Raw genomic sequence first — 24,139 nt, forward strand, 5'->3', positions numbered from 1 at the left:
TGAAAATGTAAAATACCTCATCAGTAAAACAACCGACCTGGAAAATCGACTCAGGAGAGACAATTTAAAAATTATTGGACTACCTGAAAATCATGATGAAAAAAAGAGCCTGGACAGTATCTTTCAGGAAATCATAAAGGAAAACTGCCCAGAAGTCCTAGAACCAGAAGGGAAAATAACCATAGAAAGAATCCACCGATCACCACCTGAAAGAGATCCCAAATTGACAACGCCAAGAAATATAATAGCAAAATTCCAAAATTACCAGATGAAAGAGAAGGTGCTGCAAGCAGCCAGAAAGAAAGAATTTAAATATCATGGAACCACAGTCAGGATTACACAGGACCTTGCAGCTTCTACATTAAAAGACCACAGGGCATGGAACATGATATTCCCTAAGGCAAAGGAGCTTGGAATGCAGCCAAGGATCAATTACCCAGCAAAAATGAGCATCATTTTTCAAGGGAGGAGGTGGATATTCAATGAAATAGGAGACTTCCAAACTTTCCTGATAAAAAGACCAGAGCTCAACAAAAAATTTGATCTTCAAGTACAGGACTCAAGAAGGACTTAAAAAGGTAAATGGGACAGAAGGATACAATATGTTGTTAATAAGGGGGGGGCTGTTTAAACCCCTACAAGGGAATATGAGACTTGCAACCCTTGAGAACTGTATTGTTATTACACCTTGTTAAAGGAGTATACATAAAGAGGGTGGATATTAGTTGACTTTGATGTAATGATAAAAAAAAATCTAATCAAGTGGGTTAAATGGATCCAAATAAGTGGATCAATCTAATCTTAGAAAAGGTACTGAGAAAGGTGGAGGCAGACAAGGGTAAATTACATTACAGGAAAAGACACAAAATCCTATTACAGCAGAGGGAAAGAAGGGGGAGCATTGTTTGAACCTTACTCTCATCAGATTAGGCTCAAGAAGGGCATAATATAATCAGTTAGGTATAGAAATCTAACTTGCCCTATAGGCAGTAGGAGGGAAAAGGGGAAAGAAAAGGGAGGGGGAAAGAAGGGAGGGAAGCAGCAGTAAGACTAAAGGGGAAGAAAAGGGAAAGGGATAATAAAAGGGGGAAGGGACTGAAGGAGGCTGGTCAAAAGCAAAACACTAGTGAAGGGGAGAAAGGAAAAAGGAGAAAGAAAAGCATAAATGGGGGAAAAAGGATGGAGAAAAAGACACAGATAGTAATCATAACTGTGAATGTGAATGGGATGAACTCTCCCATAAAATGGAAACAGATTGCAGAATGGATTAAAAACCATAATCCTACAATATGTTGTTTACAGGAAACACATTTGAAAAAGAGTGACACATACAGGGTAAAGGTAAAAGGCTGGAGCAGAATATATTATGCGTCAGCTGAAGTAAAAAAAGCAGGGGTAGCAATCCTGATCTCAGACAAAGCAAAAGCAAAAATAGATCTAATCAAAAGAGATAAGGAAGGAAACTACATCCTGCTAAAAGGCACCATAGACAATGAAGTAATATCATTACTAAATATATATGCACCAAATGGTATAGCATCCAAATTCTTACAGGAGAAGTTCAGGGAGTTACAGGAAGAAATAGACAGCAAAACTATACTAGTGGGGGACCTGAACCTCCCCCTCTCGGCACTAGATAAGTCTAACCACAAAATAAACAAGAAAGAAGTTAAGGAGGTGAATAGAACATTAGAAAAGTTAGGTATGATAGACCTCTGGAGAAAACTGAATGGGGATAGAAAGGAATATACTTTTTTCTCTTCAGTACATGGCACATACACAAAAATTGACCATGTACTAGGGCATAAAAACCTCACAATCCAATGCAGAAAGGCAGAAATATTAAATGCATCCTTTTCAGATCATGATGCAATAAAAATTATATGTAATAAAGGGCCATGGAAAGATAGACTAAAAAATAATTGGAAACTAAATAATCTAATCCTAAAAAATGATTGGGTCAAACAACAAATCATAGAAACAATCAATAATTTCATTCAAGAGAATGACAATAATGAGACAACATACCAAAACCTATGGGATGCAGCGAAAGCAGTTCTTAGGGGAAGTTTTATATCTCTAAATGCTTACATAAATAAAATAGAAAAAGAGGAGATTAATGAATTGGGCATACAACTAAAAAAACTAGAAAAAGAACAAATTAAAAATCCTCAACTAAACACCAAATTAGAAATATTGAAAACCAAAGGAAAAATTAATAAAATTGAAATTAAGAAAAATGAACTAATAAATAAAACTAAGAGCTGGTTTTATGAAAAAAACCCAATAAAATAGATAAGCCTTTGGTTAATTAAAAAAAAGAAAGAAGAAAACCAAATTACTAGTATCAAGAATGAAAAGGGCGAAGCTACCACCAAGGAAGAGGAAATTAAAACAATAATTAGGAATTATTTTGCCCAACTATATGCCAACAAATTTGACAATCTTAGTGAAATGGATACATATTTACAAAAATATAAATTGCCCAGATTAACGAAGAGGAAGTAAAATACTTAAATAACCCCATCTCAGAAAAAGAAATTGAACAAGCCATTGATGAACTCCCTAGGAAAAATCTCCAGGGCCAGATGGATTTACATGCGAATTCTATCAAACATTTAAAGAACAATTAATTCCAATACTATATAGACTATTTGGGAAAATAGGTGAAGAAGGAGTCTTACCAAATTCTTTTTATGATACAAATATGGTGTTGATACCTAAACCAGGAAGAGTCAAAATAGAGAAAGAAAATTATAGACCAATTTCTCTAATGAATATAGATGCAAAAATTTTAAACAAAATACTAGCAAGTAGATTGCAGCAACTTATCACAAGAATAATACACTATGACCAGGTAGGATTTATACCAGGAATGCAGGGTTGGTTCAATATTAGGAAAACTATCAGCATCATTGAGCATATCAACAAAAAACCAACAGAAACCACATGATCATCTCAATAGATGCAGAAAAAGCTTTTGATAAAATACAACACCCATTCCTATTAAAAACACTAGAAAGCATAGGTATAAATGGAGTCTTCCTTAAAATAATAAATAGCATATCTAAAACCTTCAGCAAGCATTATATGTAATGGGGACAGGCTAGAAGCATTTCCAATAAGATCGGGGTGAAACAAGGATGTCCATTATCACCACTGTTATTCAATATTGTACTGGAAACCTTAGCTTTAGCAATAAGAGAAGAAAAAAAATTGAAGGCATTAGAATAGGCAAAGAAGAAACAAAGCTATCACTCTTTGCAGATGACATGATGATATACTTAGAGAATCCTAGAGTAAAAAAACTACTTGAAATAATAAACAACTTTAGCAAAGTTGCAGGCTATAAAATAAACCCAAATACATCATCAGCATTTCTATATATTACCAACAAAGCCCAACAGCAAGAGATAGAAAGAGAAATCCCATTTAAACTTACTGTAGACATTATAAAATATTTAGGAGTCTACCTCCGAAACAAACCCAGGAACTCTATGAACACAATTACAAAACACTTTTCACACAAATAAAATCAGATCTAAATAATTGGAAAAACATCAGTTGCTCATGGGTAGGCCGAGCTAATATAATAAAAATTAGAATTCGACCTAAGCTAATTTACTTATTCAGTGCCATACCAATCAAACTACCAAAAAAATATTTTATAGAATTAGAAAAAATAATAAGATTCATTTGGAAAAACAAAAGGTCCAGAATATCAAAGGAACTAATGAAAAGAAATGCAGGGGAAGGTGGCCTAGCAATTCCAGATCTTAAATTGTATTATAAAGCAGCAATCATCAAAACTGCTTGGTACTGGCTAAGAAATAGGGAGATGGATCAGTGGAATAGGTTAAATATGCAAGACACAGTAATCAATGACTATAGTAATCTATTATTTGATAAACCCAAAGACCCCAGCTTCTGGGATAAGAACCCACTCTTTGAAAAAAACTGCTGGGAAAACTGGAAAAGACTATGGCAGAAACTAGGCATAGACCCAAATCTCACACCATATACCAAAATAAAGTCAAAATGGGTTCAGGACTTAGATATAAAGGCTGATACCATAAGTAAACTGGGAGAACAAGGAATAGTTTACCTATCAGATCTATGGAGAACAGAAGAATTCATGACCAAACAGGAGATAGAGAACATTATGAAAAGCAAAATGGATAATTTTGATTACATTAAATTGAAAAGTTTTTGCACAAACAAAGCCAATGCAACTAAGATTAGAAGGAAGGTAGAAAACTGGGAAAGAATTTTTACAACCAGTCTCTCTGATAAAGGCCTCATTTCTAAAATATATAGAGAATTAAGACAAATTTATAAGAACACAAGCCATTCCCCAATTGATAAATGGTCAAAGGATATGAACAGACAGTTCTCAGATGAAGAAATTAAAGCCATCTATAGTCATATGAAAAAATGCTCTAAATCGTTATTGATTAGAGAAATGCAAATCAAAACAACTCTGAGGAACCACATCACACCTATCAGATTGGCCAACATGACAAAACAGGAAAATGAGAAATGTTGGAGAAGATGTGGGAAAATTGGAACACTAATACATTGTTGGTGGAGTTGTGAAATGATCCAACCATTTTGGAGAACAATTTGGAACTATGCCCAAAGGGCTGCAAAAATGTGCATACCCTTTGATCCAGCAATAGCACTTCTAGGGCTATATCCCAAAGAGATCAAACAAATGGGAAAAGGACCCACATGTACAAAAATATCCATAGCAGCTCTTTTTGTGGTGGCAAAGAATTGGAAATTGAGAGGATGCCCATCAATTGGGGAACGTAATGGAATACTATTGTGCTATAAGAAATGATGAACAGGCTGACTTCAGAAAAACCTGGAAAGACTTATATGGTCTGATGCTGAGTGAAGTGAGCAGAACCAAGAGGACTTTGTACACAATAACAGCCATGTTATGCAATGACTAAGAATGTTAAACTGAACCCTTCTCAGCATTACAAGGATCTAAGACATCTTCAGAGGCCTTGGGATGGAAAATGCTGTCCACATCCAAAGAAAGAACTATGGAAGTCGAATCGCTCTCACTTATTTTTACCTTCTGTTCAGTTTTGTTTCATCTTTCTGATGGTTCCTCCTATTGGTTTTAATTTTTACTTACAACTTCACTAATGTGAAAATATGTTTAATGGGTATGTAAATGTAAAGCCTGTGTCAGATTGTGCGCCGTCTTGGGGAGGGTGGGGGGGAGAAAAAGGGAGAAAAAATTTTCAACTCAAAAGCATATGGAAAAAAAAATTAAAAAAATAAAAATTAAAGAGAAAAAAATTTTAAAAAAAGGAAGAAAATCGTGAAAAACAGTCAACGGCTTGCTAAAGGAGACCCAAAAAAATACTGAAGAAAATAACACCTTAAAAAAGTAGACTAACTCAAATGGTAAAAGAGGTCCAAAAAGCCAATGAGGAGAAGAATGCCTTTAAAAGCAGAATTGGCCAAATGGAAAAGGAATTCTAAAAGCTCACTGAAGAAAATAATTCCTGAAAAATTAGAATGGAGCAAATGGAAACTAATGACTTTATAAGAAATCAAGAAATTATAAAGCAAAACCAAAAGAATGAAAAAGTAGAAGACAATGTGAAATGTCTCATTGGAAAAACAACTGACCTGGAACATAGATCCAGGAGAGGTAATTTAAAAATTATTGGACTACCTGAAATCCATGAAAAGAGACTAGACATCTTCTTTCAAGAAATTATCAAGGAAAACTACCCTGATGTTCTAGAACCAGAAGGTAAGATAGAAATTGAAAGAATCTACTGATCACCTCCTGAAAGAGATCCCCAAAGAAAAATTCCTAGGAATATTATGGCCAAATTCCAGAGTTCCCAGGTCAAGGAGAAAATGTTGCAAAAGTAGCCAGAAAGGAACAATTCAAGTATTGTAGAAACACAATCAGGATAACACAAGATTTAGCAGCTTCTACATTACGGGACCGGAGGGCTTGGAATATGATATTCTGGAGGTCAAAGGAGCTAGGATTAAAATTAAGAATCACCTACCCAGCAAAATTTCAGGGGAAAAAATGGACATTAAGTGAAAGAGAGGACTTTCAGGCATTCTTGATGAAAAGATCAGAACTGAATAGAAAATTTGGCTTTCAAATACAAGATTCAAGAGAAGCATGAAAAGGCAAACAGGAAGAGAAATCATAAGGGACTTATTAAAGTTGAACTGTTTATATTCCTGCATGGAAAGATGATATTTGCAACTCATGATTCCTTTCTCAGTATTAGGGTACTTGGAGGGAAAAATATGTATGTATGTGTGTGTGTGTGCGTGTGTGTGTAGACAAGGCATAGGATGAGTTGAAGATAAAGAGATGATATCTAAAAAAGTTAAGGGGTGAGAGAGGATTATATTGGGAGGAGAATGGGAGAGGTAGAATAGGGTGTTTTATCTCACATAAAGCAGACAAGGAAAAAGCTTTTACAGTGGAGGGGGAATTGGAGGAACGTGAGAGGGAATTAGTGACTCTTACTCTCATTGGATTTGGCTTAAGGAGGGAATAACACACATACTCAAATGGGTATGGAAATCTATCTTAGTCTACAGGAAAATGGGGGGGAAGGGGATAAGAGGGGGAGGATGATAGAAGGGAGGGTAGATTGGGGGAGGGGTAATCAGAAGCAAACACTTTTGGAGAGAGACAGGGTCAAAGGAGAGAATAGAATAAACGGTGGGATAGGATGAAGGGGAATATAGTTATTTTTTCACAACATGGCTATTATGGAAGTGTTTTGCATGACTACACATGCATAATATGTATATCGAGTTGCTTGCTTTCAGATTGAGGTTGGATGGGGAGGGAGAAAGGGAGAGAATTTGGAGCAAAAGTTTTAAAAACAAATGTTAAAAATTATTTTTTATATGCAACTGGTAAATAAGATATACAGGTAATGGGGTGTAGAAATCTATTCTACCCTACAGGAAAATAGAAGAGAAAGGGGATAAGAGAAGGGGGTATGATAGAAGAGAGGGCAGATCAGGGGAAGGGGTATTCAGAATGAATGCTGTGATGGGGTGGGGGGAGGAGAGAGATGGGGAGAAAATTTGGAGCTCAAAATCTTGTGGAAGTGAATGTTGAGAACTAAAATAAAATTAATAAAAAATATACGTAGTCAAGCAAAACATATTCCTTCTTTGGCTATGTCCAAAAAAAGTTCTCATTTTTCACCTTGAGTCCACCTCCATCAGAGTTAGGTTTCAGAGCTCATTTTTATAAAATCGATGGTATAGTTTAAATTGTTCTTCAGGCTCTGCTCACTTTACTTGCTTCATTTCAAGTCTTTTCATGTTTCTTTGAAATTATCTACTTCATAATATTTCATGTCATTGTGGTATTCCATTATATAAATATCCCACATTTTGTTCAACCATTCCTCAATTGATAGATATCCCTTTAGTTTCCAGTTTTTTGCCACCAGAAGAAGGGCTGTTATAAATATATTTGCAGACATGGGACTTTTAACGTTTTCTCTTATCTCTTTCAGGTGTAGTGGTATAGCTGAGTCAAACGATATACAGTGTTTAGTAACTTTTGGCATAGTTTCAAATTGCTTTCCAGAATGGTTATACCTATTCACGTGACTAGTAGTGCATAAATGTGCCTCCTTACCCAGAGCAGCCCATTCAATATATATATATATATATATATATATTTTTTTTTTTGTCAACTTTGCCAAGCCAGTGTGCATGAAGTATAATCCCAGACTTGATTTAATTTAATTTCTCTATCACTCATTTGGACTGTTTTTTTCATAAGACTATAGATAGCCTGGGTTTCTTCCCATGTGTACTGCTTATTCCTGTCCTTATACCATTTATCAATTAGGAAATGACTTCTTATAAATTTGAATCAGTTTCTTATATATCTTGGGAACTTGCTGTTTTTCTCCCATTTGTTTCCCTTTATTAGATTTATCTTTGCAAAAACTTTCTAATTTTATGTAATCAAAATTATACTTTATCTTCTGTGATTCTCTCTGTCCCTTGTTTGGTCATTAAATTTTCTTCTTTCCATAGATCTGAGAGGTAATTTCTTTTCCTGTTTCTCTAATTTGTTTATGATGTGATCATCTTTTAAAATTTTTTTTATTAATTTATTTTGATTTATCAGCAATCACTTCTATAAGCTTCTGAGTTTAAATTTTTTTTCACTCTCCCTCTCCCCCTCCCTCCCCAAGATGGCACACAATCTGATACAGATTTTACATATACATTCCTATTAAACATTTTCACATTAGTCATGTTGCAAGGGAGAATTACAAACAATAGGAGGAACCAAAAGAAAGAGGAAACAAAGAAAACGGAAGGAAAAAAATGGCAAATAGTATGCTTTGATATGCATTCAAACTCCATAGTTCGTTCTTTGGATGTGGACAGCATTTGGCATCATGAGATTTTTGGAGATGTCTTACATCCTTACACTGCTGAGAAGGACTAAGTCTATCAAAGTCATCGCACAACGTGGCTGTTACTGTGTGCAACGTTCTCCTGGTTCTGCTCACTTCACTCAGCCTCAGTCCATACAAGTCTTTCCAGTTTTTTCTGAAGTCTGCCTGCTCATCATTGCTTATAGCACAATAGTATTCCATTCCATTCATATACCACAATTTGTTCAGCCATTCCCCAACTGATGGGCATTCCCTCAATTTCCAGTTCTTTGCCACCACAAAAAGAGCTGCTATGAATATTTTTGTACATTTGGGTCCTTTTCCCATTTTTATGATCTCTTTGGGATACAGACCTAGAAATGGTATTGCTGGGTCAAAGAGTATGCACATTTTTATAGCCCTTTGGGCATCGTTCCAAATTGCTCTCTAAAATGGTTGGATCATTTCGCAACTCCACCAGCAATGTATTAGTGTTCCAATTTTCCCACATCTTCTCCAACATTTATCACATACTTGTTTTGTCATGTTGGTTGATCTTATAGGTATGATGTGGTACCTCAGAGTTATTTTGATTTGCATCTCTCTAATCAATAGTGATTTGTAGCATTTTTTACATGAGTATAGATGGCTTAATTTCTTCATCTGAGAACTGCCTGTTTATATTCTTTGACCATTTATCAATTGAGGAATGACTTATATTCTTATAAATTTGATTCAGTTATCTATATATTTTAGAAATGAGGCCCTTATTAGAGACACTGATTGTAAAAATTCTTTCCCAGTTTTCTGTTTCACTCCTAATCTTGGTTGCATTGGCTTTGTGCAAAAACTTTTCAATTTAATGTAATCAAAATTATCCATTTTGCATTTCATAATGTTCTCTATCTCCTGTTTGGTCGTAAATTCTTCTGTTCATGAATCTGACAGGTAAACTATTCTTTGCTTTCCCAGTTTGCTTATAGTATCAGCCTTTATATCTAAATCATGAACCCATTTTGACTTTATTTTGGTATATGGTGTGAGATTTTGGTCAATGCCTAGTTTCTGCCATACTCTTTTCCAGTTTTCCCAGCAGTTTTTGTCAAATAGTGAGCTCTTATCCCAGAAGCTGAGGTCTTTGGATTTATCAAATAATAGAGTAGTGTCATCATTGACTACTGTGTCTTGCATACCTAACCTATTCCACTGATCCACTACTCTATTTCTTAGCCTTATTGCTTTAGCAATAAGAGAAAGAAAAGAAATTGAAGGTTTTAGCATAGGCAAAGAAGAAACAAAGCTATCACTCTTTGCAGATGACATACTTCGAGAAGCAAGTAAAAAAACTACTTGAAATAATAAGCAACTTAAGCAAAGTTGCAGGCTATAAAATTAACCCACAAAAATCGTCGTCGTTTCTATATTTTATCAACAAAGCCCAACAGCACGAGATAGAAAGAGAAATTCCATTTAAAGTTACTGTAGACATTATAAAATATTTAGGAGTCTACCTACTGAAACAAGCCCAGGAACTATATGAACACAATTACAAAACACTTTTCACACAAATAAAGTCAGATCTGAATAATTGGAAAAACATCAATTGCTCATGAGTAGGCCGAGCTAATATAATAAAAATGACAATTCTACCTAAGCTAATTTACTTATTCAGTGCCGTACCAATCAAAATACCAAAAAATTATTTTATAGGGCTAGAAAAAATAAGATTCATTTGCAATAACAAAAGTCCAGAATATCAAGAGAACTATTGAAAAGAAATGCAGGGGGGAAGGTGATGTGATCTTCGATAGCTGGATCGTGTATGCATGTGACATTTATATTGATATAAGATATGTGAGTTATTGGTGTAAATTCAATTTATTCTGTACAGTTGTCCAATTTTCCCAAGTTTTTTCCCCCCCAAATAGTGGGTCCTTATCCCAGTAGCAAGTCTTTGTTCCAGTAGCTGAGTGTTTTGTATTTATTGAACACTAGGCTTCTAGGTTCATTTTCTTCTGTATGTTGTGTGTCTGATCCACTGATCATTCTATTTTTTAACAAGTACAAATTATTTTTATATTTACTGCTTTGTAACATAGTTTTAAGATCTGATATTACTAGACCAGCCCCTTTTGTTTCCACTTTTTTTTCATTATTTCTTTTGAGATTTTTTAATCTATGAACGTCACTTTTTTCTGCTTCTGTCAGGTAACCCTTTGGTAGTTTGATTAGTATAGCATTGAACAAACAAATTAATTTAGGTTTGTATTGTCACTTTTATTATATTGACTCATCCTACTGATGAGCAATTAATATTTCTTTACTAATTTACGTCTGTATTTCTGTAAACAGTGTTTTGTAGTTTATTACAGTTCTTGTGTATATCATGATAGCTTGTTTGTTTTAAATGAAGTTTCTCTTTCTGTCTTTTGCTGAGTTTTGTTGGTATCATGCAGAAATGCTTATTATTTGTGTGGATTTATGTTCTGCAGCTTTGCTGAAGTTATTGTTTCAATTAATTTTTAATTGACTCTCTAGGATTCTTTATATCCTATCACCTGTGAAAAAAATCATTTAGTTTCTTGTTATACTTATCCTCTCAGTTCCTTTTATTTTCTTATTGCTATAGCCAGTAATTTTAGGATTTAGTCAAATAGAAGTGAGCAGCAATGGACAGACATTTTATTGGAGATTTTATTGGAAAGAGTTCTAGTTTATTCCTGTTACAAATAATGTTAACTCTTTGCTTTAGGTATATGCTATTTATTATTTTAATAAAGTTCTTTTTATTCTCTTGTTTGAACAGAAATGGATATTATATTTTGTTGAAACCCTTTTCTGTGCCTGTGGATATAATCATGTTATTTTTGTTTTTGTTATTAATAGGATTAAAGTTTTCCTCATTATTAAGCCAACCCTGCATTAGTGGTGTAAATCCAACCTGGTGATAGTGTATAATCTTTGTTATATGCTGTTTCAGCTTCTTTGCTAATATTTTATTTAATATTTTTATGTCACTGTTCATTAGGGATAGTAGTCTGTAATTTTCCTTTTAAGGTTTGAGTTTCCATGCTTTATATATCAAGACCCTCTTTGTGTCAGAAAGAATTAAGTAGAATGTGAACTAAAACACATCTGTAAAAGATGCATTTAATATTTCTGCATTATTGCATTTGTTTGTGAAGTTTTTATGCCATAATTCATTGTCATTTCTTGTGAAGGTGCCATATATAGCTGAAAAATGTGTATACTTTGTATTCTAGTTCAGTATCCTCTAGAAATTTATCATATTTAAATCTTTCTAAAATTCTATTCAAGTCTATTTCTTTTTAATTTTTGTTTGTTTTTTTGATTAGCCAGTGAGGTTAAGTGACTTGCCCAGGGTCACACAGCTAGTAAATGTTATGTGTCTGAGGGCAGATTTGAACTCAGGTCCTCTTGAATCCAGGGCTGGTGCTCTATTCACTATGCCACGTACCTGCTTCTCTATTTTGTTTATTTTTAAACTTAATTTATTTAGATTTGAGAAAGGCAAATTGGGTTCTACCTCTAGGGTAGTTTTACTGTTTCTCCCTGTTGCAATTTAATTTTTTCTTAATAGATTTGGATGCTCTGCTATTTGGTGTGTGTATGTTTAGTGTTGATATTCATTGTCTACAGTATCTTTCAGCAAAATGTACTTTCTCTACTTATTTATTTTAGGTACATCTGTTTTTGTTGTTGCCTTTTCTAAAATCACAGTTACTACTTCTGCCTTTTATTTTTACTTCAGCAGAAGCAAAATCTGTGCGTCTTTCTGTTTTATGTATGTTTCTTGCAAATAACATATTGTTTCATTCTGATTTCTAATCTACTCTTCTAGCCTTTTTGTTTTATGGGCAATTTCATCCCATTCACATTTACCATTATAATTGTTAGTTGTGCTTTTCCGCCCATCCTATACTCTTATTCTTTCCCTTCTCTTTGTTTCCTACAACACTTTATAAAATTTTTCTTCTGACTAATCCTTCTCTTCATCTATCCTCTCCTTTACTTCTCCCTTTTCCTTAATCCTTTTTCCTTGTGTTTCCTTGTTGGATGATGTATTTCTGTACCCAACTCTGTGTGTGTGTGTGTGTGTGTGTGTGTGTGTGTGTGTGTGTGTGTTCTTCCCTTCCAGTTCATATGAGAGAGAGGTTCAGGTGTCATCTGTTCCCCCAACCCCTTCCATGTTATATTGACTTCTACTTGCATATCTCAATTATGTGAGATAATTTTCCCCATTCTTCCTCTCCCTTTCCTCCCTGCTCCTGTGTATTCCTCTTTCCTTCTCTTTTCAGTCTAATTTTAAGATTATCAAAATATAATAAAATCCACTCCCAGGCCTTCAGTCTAATTAGACTCCCTCTTTGATCCCTGATGGTGAGAAAGTTTTGAGGGGATATATGTATCATCTTTCAGTATAAGAATATAAACAGTTCTATCCTTGTTTTAGTCTTTTATGATTGCTCATTCATATCTACCTTTTTATTCTTTTCTTGACTTCATTGTTTGTCAAAGTTTTACGCAACTCTGGTCTTTAGTAATACTTGAAAGTTTTCTTAAAGGTAAATTTTTTCCCTGGTAGAATTATATTTAGTTTTGCTGGATATTTTTGGTTTTAAGTGTATATTTTTTTCTTTCTGGAATATATTTCAGGCTCTCCTTCTTTGTTATGGTTGTTGCTAAATTTCGTATGATCCTAACTGTGGTTCCTCAGTACTTGAATTCTTTCTGTCTGCTTGTAGTATTTTTATTTGACCTGAGAGCTCTGGATTTTGGATGTATTTTCTTGGGAGTTTTCATTTTGGGGTTTCTTTCAGGAGGTAACCACTGGATACTTTCTGTTTCTACTTTGCCCTCTGTTTCTTAGACATTTAGACAGTTTTCTTTTATGACTTCTTCAAATAAGAGGTCTAGGCTCTTTTTTTGGTCATGTCTTTTGGGTAATCCAGTGATTCTAAAATGATCTCTCCTTCATCTATTTTATAGGTCGGTTGTTTTTACTATTAGATACTTTACATTTTCATCTATTGTTTTAATCTTTCTTGCTGTTTCGTGGAGTCATTAGTTTCTGTACAGTCAGTTCTGATTTTCAAGGAGTTATTTTGAATAAGGTTTTCTATCTCTTGTTCCAAGCTGTTAATTTTCTTTACATATTTTCACCCATAGCTCTCATTTTCTCCCCAATTTTTTTTCTGCTGCTCTTATTTTTTAAATCTTTTTTTTAAACTCTTTTTAAAAAACCCCAAAACTCTTGCTTTATCTCTTCCACAAATTCTGATCTGTGCCCTAGCTGCATTTTGCTTTGAGGCTTGCTTGTGGGTATCTTGGAGTCATTCTTTTCTTCTGGGTTTGTGTCTTGAGTTTCCCTTTTGCTATAACAGCTCTTTATGATGGGATTCTTCTTTTGTTTGTTCATTCTTCTAGTTTGCTTCTTGACTTTGGGCTTTATGTTAGGGCTAGACTTGATGTACTTCTAGGGGTTATTTTTGGGCTGAGCTTTAGTCTTCTTTGGTACTTCAGCTTCTTTATAGGGAATATTAAGTGTTGTGTTCCCCCAGGGTCTCAGGAATGGCTCATGCTGGGAACTTGCACGTTTTCAGTGTTCCCAGTGTGAGGTGATCCAAAATGAAGTCTTCTCATTACCTTGTTGGTCTAAACTCTGCAAATTCTTGACCCTTGTTTAGGTCTGAGCAAGATGTCTGTCAGCTTGCTCTGGTCAGAACTTGTAGTAGTCTGCTGCTGGACTCAGTTATTTTCGCCTGCAGGTAAGCTCTACAGGTTCAGAACAACCAAATTGGAGGCTCTCCTTTGGTCTCAAATTCCTGCCCTGGTTATTCCCCTTTCTGCAGTCTGCAGCCTGGCCTGAAGACTAGAACTGAATCCCTGTTCTGCTATTACGACTGTAGCCACACAGCTTCTGTTTGTTTCTGAGCTTGTTCCTTGGTCAATACACAGCTAGTGCCCATGACTATGACCACTCTTCTCACTTATCCCTAGATACAAGTTATCTTTTCTGCCTCCTTGGATCTCTGACCTGAAATTGGGTAGTAAGTGACAGAGCTGTCAGATGGCACTCTTTTCTGCATCCTGCACTAGTTGAGGAATTGCCTGGTACTTCTTGCTGTCCCACTGCACAGCCTGAGTCTCCTCTTTCAATCCCTGAGTGCTGAGATACTCCATAGGACATGTTTCTGGTTTGATTCTATTCTCTGCAGACCTCTCTGTCTCCATTTGCCAGGGGTGGGGAATGTGCAGCCTCAAGGCCACATGTGGCCCTCTAGGTTCTCAAGTGCAGCCCTTTGAAGGGAAACCCAAACTTGAAGTTTGGGCCACAGTTGGGGACCTAGAGGGTCACATGTGGCCTTGAGGTCACAGGTTCCCTGCCAATCTGGACTAGAAAAATGACTTGTGATTTTTTTTTTCTTGGATTTTTCCTTATTAGTGTTAGGTCTGATGTGTTTTCTGGATCTTTGTGGAGGGGATCTGGTGGAAGAGCTGAGATATGCTTATTCCTATTACTCTGCTAGTTTAACCCCCTGTTACTATAATTAAAATGTAATATTGACTGAGACTAATAAGGTCATCTCTAGTTAGAGAATTTGCTATAGGCAGATTTATTCCATAGGTCCCTTTTTTCTTTCATTATATCTTTATACTTGTGAGAGATGGCTATTCACTTTTCTTTTTATTGGTGACTGGAACTGTATAAATAATGGTATAGAGAAATTGAGTAGTAATTTGAAATCTTTCAAATGCATATACTTATACATCTATGTTTATTTGGCTGGGAAAATTGATGGCTTTTTATCTAGGAGTGGGCTGGCACAATGGAGCATGCATTATAATTGAATGTTTTGGGATTAATTTGTAGTTTTTCATCAGTGGTTGGGATATTGACAGCAAAAAGAAAATCATGGGGTCACACAGAATTTAAAGTTTTGAGAAATACCTTTAAAGATGATTGTACTATATGTTATTAAAATAGTCTCTTTGACTTATATGGTCTGATGCTGAGTAAAGTGAGCAGAACCAAGAGGACTTTGTACACAATAACAGCCACGTTATGCAATGACTAATATTGTTAAACTGAACCCTTCTCAGCACTACGAGGATCTAAGACATCTCCAGAGGCCTTGGGATGGAAAATGCTGTCCACATCCAAAGAAAGAACTATAGAAGTCGAATCGCTCTCACTTATTTTTACCTTCTGTTGAGTTTTGTTTCATCTTTCTGATGGTTCCTCGTATTGTTTTTAATTTTTACTTACAACTTCACTAATGTGAAAATATGTTTAATGGGAATGTAAATGTAAAGCCTATATCAGATTGTGTGTCGTCTTGGGGAGGGTGGGGGAGAAAAATTTTTAACTCAAAAGCATATGGAAGTGATTGTTGATAAATCAAAATAAATTAATAAAATTAAATTTAAAAAGAAAACTAAAAAAAGTAGTCTCTTTGTTGCCTTTTTTTTTTACCAACCCCAACAAAATACCTTATGGAAGAATTTAAATCTCAATTCTCCTACTAAATACCTTGTGACCATGAGTCAGACCTTCCCCTCTCTGGTCCTCAGTTTTCTCTTATAAAATGAAGGGTTTGGGCTACATAGATCAACTTTAAAATCTTGTGATCCTAGGAATGCTGAGAAATTCTGTATAATTCACAAAATTATAACTTTTTTTTGAGCTGATATAGAAGTTATTTGAAAAGCTTCAAAATCTTCCATTAGATTTTGGCCACACTGATAATTGTAGTATTTTTTGTTTCTGTAGGAAATAGTGTGGGTTTTATTGACTAGTAGTTGATTTCTTTCTATTACCGAAAAACTTAATACTGTTTTGAACTTTGGCAGAATAGGACCATCTGCCTTTCATTGACCAAACTGGAAAAACATTTTTGGAATAATCGAATTTTTCCATGCATTTCAGAGTTAAAGATGCCTCGGAGGAAGAAGAAAGTTACAGAAACTACTGAATCTGAAAGATTGGAGGAGGAGAATCAAACTCTCAAAGTAAAGAAGATGGAAAATTTATTCATTGTCATATCTGATAGTGATGAGGTTAGTATTATGAAAAGTAGAACTCTAACAACCCAGTTTAATGTGCTGTGCTGCCTGGATTTGGAGTCAGAAGACCTGGGTTCTGATCCTGTCTCTGTGATTTACCACCTGTGATTTATATCATTTAAGGTCTCTGATCCTCATTTTCCTTATTGGTATGTAATATAAGGTGGTTGGACTAGATAATATCTCAAGTTGCTTCCAGATTTTACAGTTATGATTTATAAGTTAGCCCTATTTATCCTTGGGTGCAGGTTATGTTTTTGGGTTTTGATGTCACCTGCTACCCCTTTATTTTTTCCTCTAAATAATATATTATGGTATGGTTGATAGAAAGCTTGATTCAGAGTCAGAACAACCAGAGTTCAAGTCTTTCTCCTGGCACATATTGTTTAAACTTCAGGCAGCTCTGTATTACTATCTAAGTTGCAGAATAGTTGCCAGTCTTCATGACTTGAAGCTTACCAGGTCTAAAATAAAATTTGTTTTGACAAACTTTACAAAATCCAACAAAAAGCCTCAGAAAATATCTTTCCTGAAAACATTTAAGCAAAACCATTTAATAGTGATTGCTACTGATGATGTATTTATTTCAACAAGTGTTTGCTACTTTTCCACTTTATAGTTAACTTTTTAAAAATAAGTTTTTATTGATCTGTTTCTTACATCATCATAATTATTTTAAGTATCCTTCCCCTTTCTCTTCCCAGATGGTCATCCCATATAACAAATAGTATTTGTTCAAGAGAAAAAAAAAATCAGCATAACTAATCAATACATTAAGAAAATCCAAAAACATGCAATATATAACAGCCATGGACCTCCACCGCCACAAAGAAGTGGGTTGGAGGTATCTTCTTATATATTCATTTGAGTCCTCTTTGATCCTAATTTTGTTATATTCCCTTTTAAGTTTTTGGTGTGTAGTTCTTTCCATTTACATTGTTGTAGTTATTGTGTATGTTGGTTTCCTTGGCTCTGCTTATTTCGCTCTGTATCAGTTTATTTAGGTCTTTGCCAGACTTCTGTGTATTCATCACACATATCATTTCTTATAGCATGATAGTATTTCTTTACATACATGTATCACAATTTCTTTTAGCATCTACTTTGTTTCCATTTCTTTACGATTACAAAAAGTGCTTCTATAAATATATTGGTGTGCATGGAGACTTTCTTCTTATTAGTGGCTTTCTTGAGTTATAAGCCCCATATTCAAATCTTTGGGTCAAAGATTATGGACATTTTAGTCATTTTATTTGCATAATTACAAATTGCTTTCCAAAATGGTTGTATGAAGTCATAGCTCCACCAATAATACATCAGTTGGCCTATTTTCTCATAGCCCCTCCAACATTGCCTTTTGTCATCTTTGCCAATTTTCAAAGTACCAGGTGAATTTTCAGTGTTTTGATTTGCATTTCTCTTATTATTAATGATTTGGAGCATTCTTTTATGTGGTTATGAATACTTTGCAGTTCTTTTTTTGAAAATTGTTCAAAACCTATGCTTATAGATTGATTGTCTGTTTATCTTGGATATCAAACCCTTACCAGAGCAATTTGATACAAATGGTTTTTCCCATTTAGATCACTTTTGTCTGTGCAGATGCTTTTTAGTTTCATGTAATTGAAGTTATCTATTTTATCTTTTGTAATTGTCTCTCTCCCACATTTGGTTAAGAATATATCTCTGATCCATAGCTGTGAGAGGTATGTGATCTACTTTTCTAATTTTTTTTTTTTGACAAAATGGTGCTCAGCATTAAGGTCACATATCCATTTGGAATGTGTTGTTCCCTTTAGTGTAAGGTGGTGGTCTAAGCCTAGTTTCTGCCCAGATGCTTTCTAGCTTTCTCAGCAGTTTTTTTTTTATCATCAAATAAGGAAGTTTTTTCCTAGGTAATTTATGTTTTCCAATTTATCAGTTGCTTGGTTATTGAATTCTGTTGTGTCTGATTCTACCTTGTCTAGTCTATTTCTTTGAATTATCTATTTTTAGCTAATATCGGATGGTTTTGATGACTGCTGCTTAATTCCCCTCCTTTGTCCCTAGTTCTTTTAATTGTTTTCTTTGATAATCTAGGTCTTTTGTTTTTCCAAATGAATTTTATTGTTATTTTCTCAAGTTCTATGACATATTCCCTTGGTCACTTGGTATAGCCTTAGAAATGTAAGTTAACTCTGGTAGTATTGGAATTTTTTTTTGGCTAGGCAGTGAGGTTAAGTGACTTACCCAGGGTCACACAGCTAGTAAGTGTGAAGTGCCTGAGGCTGGATAGTATTGTCATTTTTATTATGTTGTATGGCCTAGCTATGAGTACTTAATATTCCTCCAGCTATTTAAGTTCTTTATTTCTTTAGGAGCAGTTTGTTGTAGGTTACTTTTAGGAAGTATGTGTTGGTATATGGGTCAAAGTTGTTTGATCCACTTGTTGGTTGCATATTGTATTTGAATTGAATTTTATTTCTTTTCAGTATTGTCTTCCTTGTAATCATTGTGTATGTGCGCCTTCTTTCTTCACTCTTGTGTAACTTAATTAGAATGGAATGCATCTTCTAAATGTCTTTTCCATTGATAAAACCATGTCTGTTTCTGTTAAATCATTTGACAGTGCCAGGTACTTTGGTGGTAAGAGCTTTCTTTTATGGGTCATTAGTAGTTGTGGCTGCTGAGGAGTTAGGGGCTGCATCACCTGCAAAGGTAGTTGATAGGTTTCATCTCCATGAGTTGATCTTCTAATTGATAGCTGTAGAGACTGAGCTGGTAACAAAGTTGATGGTCTGAGAAGATATTGCCGTTCTTGGGACTCTTGGGTTTACTTTCCAGTCTGTGGTTAGTATTGGTGAAGCAGGAATTGTGGGTATCTTCTCGCCTTCAACAGTAAATCCTAAAGATGTGTGCCTTTGGTTCCCAGGGGACCAAGTAGGAGACTATGGAAGTATGAACATAATCCATTACCACTGCTGAAAAAACAACTTTGTTAACAGCATATAAAGAAAGACATTTCTAGCTAAAAATGGTTGTTTAATCAGTATGGTATCCTGAGGGAGAGATAGGAGTGGGTATATGTTAGATAGAACAAACCAAATCGTCACTACCTCCCCTCAGACACTAGTGGAGACAGCCTAGAACCAAGAGCCTGGGAATAATAGCACCCCCCAAGTGATCAGATTTGCTTTCATGCTATTGTTTGTCACTATTCGTTTGAGAGCCTTAATTTAAAATGTAGGATCATAGGATTTAAAAGTGATTGGTACTTTAAGGATCATGTAGTTTACCATTATTATTTTACAAATGGGGAAACCAGAGTGATGAAGTTATTTACCTAGGGTTGCACAGATCGTAAATTGCAGCGCTCATTTAAAAACTGAGATCCTCTGAATCTACATCTAGGGCTCTTTTCACTATACTATATAAAACATACCTGTACATGTGAATCTTTCTGAAAAATCTATTCTGTTGTAGAATTACCCCGTGAAAATTTTGGTAGGAATATCTGTCATACTTGCCAGAAGAAATTTGCCCATATGGGTCACTAACCAGTTAGATTCTGTGTGAAAGCAGTTCATGTGGCAAGTTGATGAATTGGATTTATCCATCTCTGTCTATTTCAATTTTCATATCCTCTATTTTAAGATACTCAGCTGTCACTTTGAAGTATTCCTATTGGATAAAAGCCTTTGCTTTCCTGAGACATTGAAAAACAGTCTCAGGCTGCCATAGTATTTCCTCAGTCTTTTAGAAGACCACTTATTGAATCTTGCAGCTTTTGTTTTTCTTTTTAGCCTCTGTCTACATCTTTTTAAAAGATGTACTATAGTTCAGTTATCACTATTTTGCTGAAAATTAAAAGGGTTTTTTTTTTGCGGTAGTATTCTTTCTCTTTCATTTACACTTGTTATTCAAGTTTTAGCTTACTGACAAACTGTTTAATGTATGTTCTCTTTATTTCTTATCAGTTTCTTTTACATATTTTTGTTGTTCTTTTCATTCATATCTGATTCTTTGTGACTCCATTTTGAGGTTTTCTTGGCAAAGATCCTAGAGTGGTTCTTCTCTGTCTTATTTTATAGATGAGTAACTGAGCAAACAGGATTAAGTGACTTGCCCAGGGTTACACAGCAAGTGAGTATCTGAGGCCACTTTTGAACTCAGGAAGATGAATCTTCTTGACTTTTCAGGCCTGTAACTATTCACTGCACCAGCTAACTGCCCCTATTCCTGTCTTTCTGCATTTAAAAAGATGTTTTATTGATGCTCTTTTCTTTAATTCTTTTTTTTGGGGGGAGTATTATTATTGCTACCCCTCAAACCCTCCCATATAATTTTCCTTTCACCACCTCCCCCCCCAAAAAGCCTTTTCTTTTATTAAATTAGTGTTGTCAAGCAAAAGTAATATACATTGGACATGTTTGAGAATGTGTGTTTCATTTTGTAACTCTGACACATTGCATCATCTGTAATCATGATTGATCATTGAATCAAACATAGTCTTTTTCATTATAATTGTTCCTTGTCAAAGTTGTATTTGTATAAATTGTTCTATTTCTGCTCATTTCATTTTTATCTCAGTTCTTCTAAGTCCTTCCAGATTTCTCTAAATCTGTCCCTTTTGTCATTTATATTTGTCATAGATTGCCTTTTAAGATGCAATAATATTCCATTATGTAAATTACTTAGGAAAGAACTTCCCATTTGATGACAACTGCTCGGAAAACTGGAAAGCTATCTGACAGAAATTAGGTTTAGGCCAGCACCTTACACCGTATTTCACAGTACATTCTAAATGGATGTGTGACCTTAATATTAAGGATAATACTATAAAAAAAATTAGAAGAGAAGCAGCTCATGTAGGTAGGCAATGTATTCTTAACCAAATGAGGGACTGAGGCAATTACAAACGATAAGATACATAACTGATTACATGAAATTGAAAAGCTTCTGCAGATAAAATGAATGCACCTAGAATAAGAAGGGAAGCAATTGAATGGGGGAAAAATCTTTGTATTCCATTTCTTGGGTGTGAGTTTTACATCCAAAATATATAAACAATTAATTAATAGATTTAAGACCAAAAACTATTCCCCAGTAGGTAAGTGGCCAAAGGATATTAACAGACTTTTCAAAAGAAGAATTACAAACTAACAACCATATAAAAGAATGGTCCAAATTGTTAATAAGAGAAATGCAAGTCAAAACAACCTTGATATTTCAGTGCACACCCTGCATATTATTAAAGACAATAAAAATGGGAATAGTAAATGGTAGAAAGGTTGTAGAAAGATAAACACACTGATGCATTGTTGGTGGAGATGTAAATTTGTACTGCCATTTTGGAGAGCAGTTTGGAATTATGCAAATAAAGTGACAGATACAGTATTCATACCTTTTACCCTAGAGATTTCATTATGGGTCTTATACTCCAAGGAAGCTATTGATAAGAAAGTTCTCATATGTACCAAAATATTTATAGGAGCACTTTTTCTGATAACAAAGAATTGGAAACAAAGTAGATTTCCATTGATTGGAAATGGTTAAATTAATAGTGGTATATGAATATTATAGAATAAGACTCTTATGAGAAATAAAGTATGCAATGAATATATAGGGCATGCAAAAATCTACATGAATTGATGTAGAGTGAAGTAGACCCAAGAAAACGGTATACGCAGTGCCTGCAGTGCAAATGAAAGGAACATCTACAAATTGTGAGTTAGTATTGCAGAATTATAAAGTGAAAGTTGTAAAGAACAACCATTACTAGAAAGAATATAAGAAGATACTCCCATCCTACCTCTTTGTGCAGGTGGGAGGTTCGTAAGTATTGCACATTACATATGTTTTCAGGCTTTTTCAGTTTATTGTTCAGACTGATTTTTTCCTTTTTTTTGTTTTAAAAAAATACCATTTTTTTATATGGGATGTTCTCTGTCAGGGAGAGGAGGAGTGAGAATGGGGGAAACTGTGATAATGTAAAAAAACTCAGTAAAAATTTATTTTAAAAATATTTCATCACATTCATATACCTTAATTTTTTTAAGCCATTTCCCAGTTGATATTTTTTCCCCAGTTTTTCTCTATAATAAAAAGTGCTGCTATAAATATTTTTGTGTATATAGTCCTTTCCATCTATTTTTTGTTCTCTTTGGGTATATGCCTAGTAATGAATGATATTAAATGGGTCAAACAATGGTATCCACAATTTAATGACATTTTTGGTCATATTATCAGATTACTTGCCAGAATGGCTAAACCAATTCTCAGCTCAATTAGTAGTGCAGTATTATGCCTGTATATTTTCTCCAATATTTAGCACTTTCTTTTTTTTAAATTGTTTTTGCCAATATAATGAATGTGAGACAGAACCTCAGAATAGGTTTAATCTGTATTTCTGTGGAAACAATTTAATTTTTTTAAATAATATTTTATTTTTTCCCAATTACATGTCCAGACAATTTTTAGCATTTATTTTTACAAGATTTTGAGTTCCAAATTTTTCTCCTTCCCTCTCTTCCTTTCTTCTTAAAATGGTAGGCAATTTGATATAGGTTATATACATGTGCTATCATGTAAAACATTTTCATATTAGTCACAATTTTAAAAGAAGAAATAGATCAAAAAGGAAAAAAAACCCAGGAAAAAGAATAAAGTAAGTGAAAAAAGTATGCTTCGATCTGCATCAGTTCTTTATCTGGATGTGGACAGCATTTTCCTTCATGAGGCCTTTGTACTTGTCTTGTATCATTGTGTTGCTCAGTAGAGCCAAGTCATTCATAGTTTATCATCACACAGTGTGGCTGTTACTGTGTACAAAGTTCTCCTGGTTCTGCTCACTTCACTCAGCATCAGTCCACACAAGTCTTTCCAGGTTTTTCTGAAGTCCACCTGCTTGTCATTTCTTATTGCACAATAGTATTCCATTACATTCATATACTGCAACTTGTTCAGTCATTCCCCAGTTGATGGGCATCCCTTCAATTTCCAATATTTTGCCACCACAGAAAGGGCTGTTGTAAATATTTTTGCATACATAGGTCCCTTTCCTCTTTTTTTATCTTTGGGATACAGATCTAGTAGTAGTATCATTAGATCAAAGGGTCACAGTTTGGTTGCCCTTTGGTCATAATTCCAAATTGATCTTCATAATGGTTGGATCAGATCATAACTCCATCAACAATGCATTAGTGTCCCAATTTTCCCATATCCTTTCCAACATTAATCATTTTCCGTTGTCATATTAACCAATCTGGTAGGTGTAAGAGTGGTACTTGAGAGTTGTTTTAATTTGCATTTTTCTAATCGAAAGCGATTTAGAACATGTCTTCTTATGCCTATGGATAAGCTTTAGTTTCTTTGTCTGGAAACTACCTTTTCATCTTCTTTGGCCATTTATCAGTTGACAAATGACTTGTATTATACATTTGACTCAGTTCTCTATATATTTGAGAAATGAGGCCTGATTTTATCAGAGACACGTGCTGTAAAGATTGTTTTCCCAGCTTTCTGCTTTCCTTCTAATCTTGGTTGTGTTGGTTTTGTTTGTACAAAAGCTTTTTAATTTAATATATATTTTACGTTTCTTATTTGGTCATGAATTCCTCCCTTCTCCATAAATCTGACAGGTAGACTTTTTT

At 34.5% G+C, this 24,139-nt stretch overlaps 1 protein-coding gene across 1 annotated transcript in view; it reads left to right on the forward strand.

Moving 5' to 3' along the window:
- Positions 1-24,139, forward strand: part of UIMC1 (ubiquitin interaction motif containing 1) — a 132,914-nt gene that overhangs the window by 17,173 nt on the left and 91,602 nt on the right. The window contains 1 exon segment of the mRNA XM_078150302.1: positions 16,372-16,502. Coding sequence (XP_078006428.1) covers positions 16,380-16,502 — 123 coding nt within the window. The 5' untranslated portion in view covers positions 16,372-16,379.

The sequence above is a fragment of the Phascolarctos cinereus genome, unplaced genomic scaffold (assembly GCF_003287225.1).
Source record: "Phascolarctos cinereus isolate Bilbo 61053 unplaced genomic scaffold, phaCin_HiC Scaffold_2;HRSCAF=192, whole genome shotgun sequence".
Taxonomy (NCBI): Eukaryota; Metazoa; Chordata; class Mammalia; order Diprotodontia; family Phascolarctidae; genus Phascolarctos; species Phascolarctos cinereus.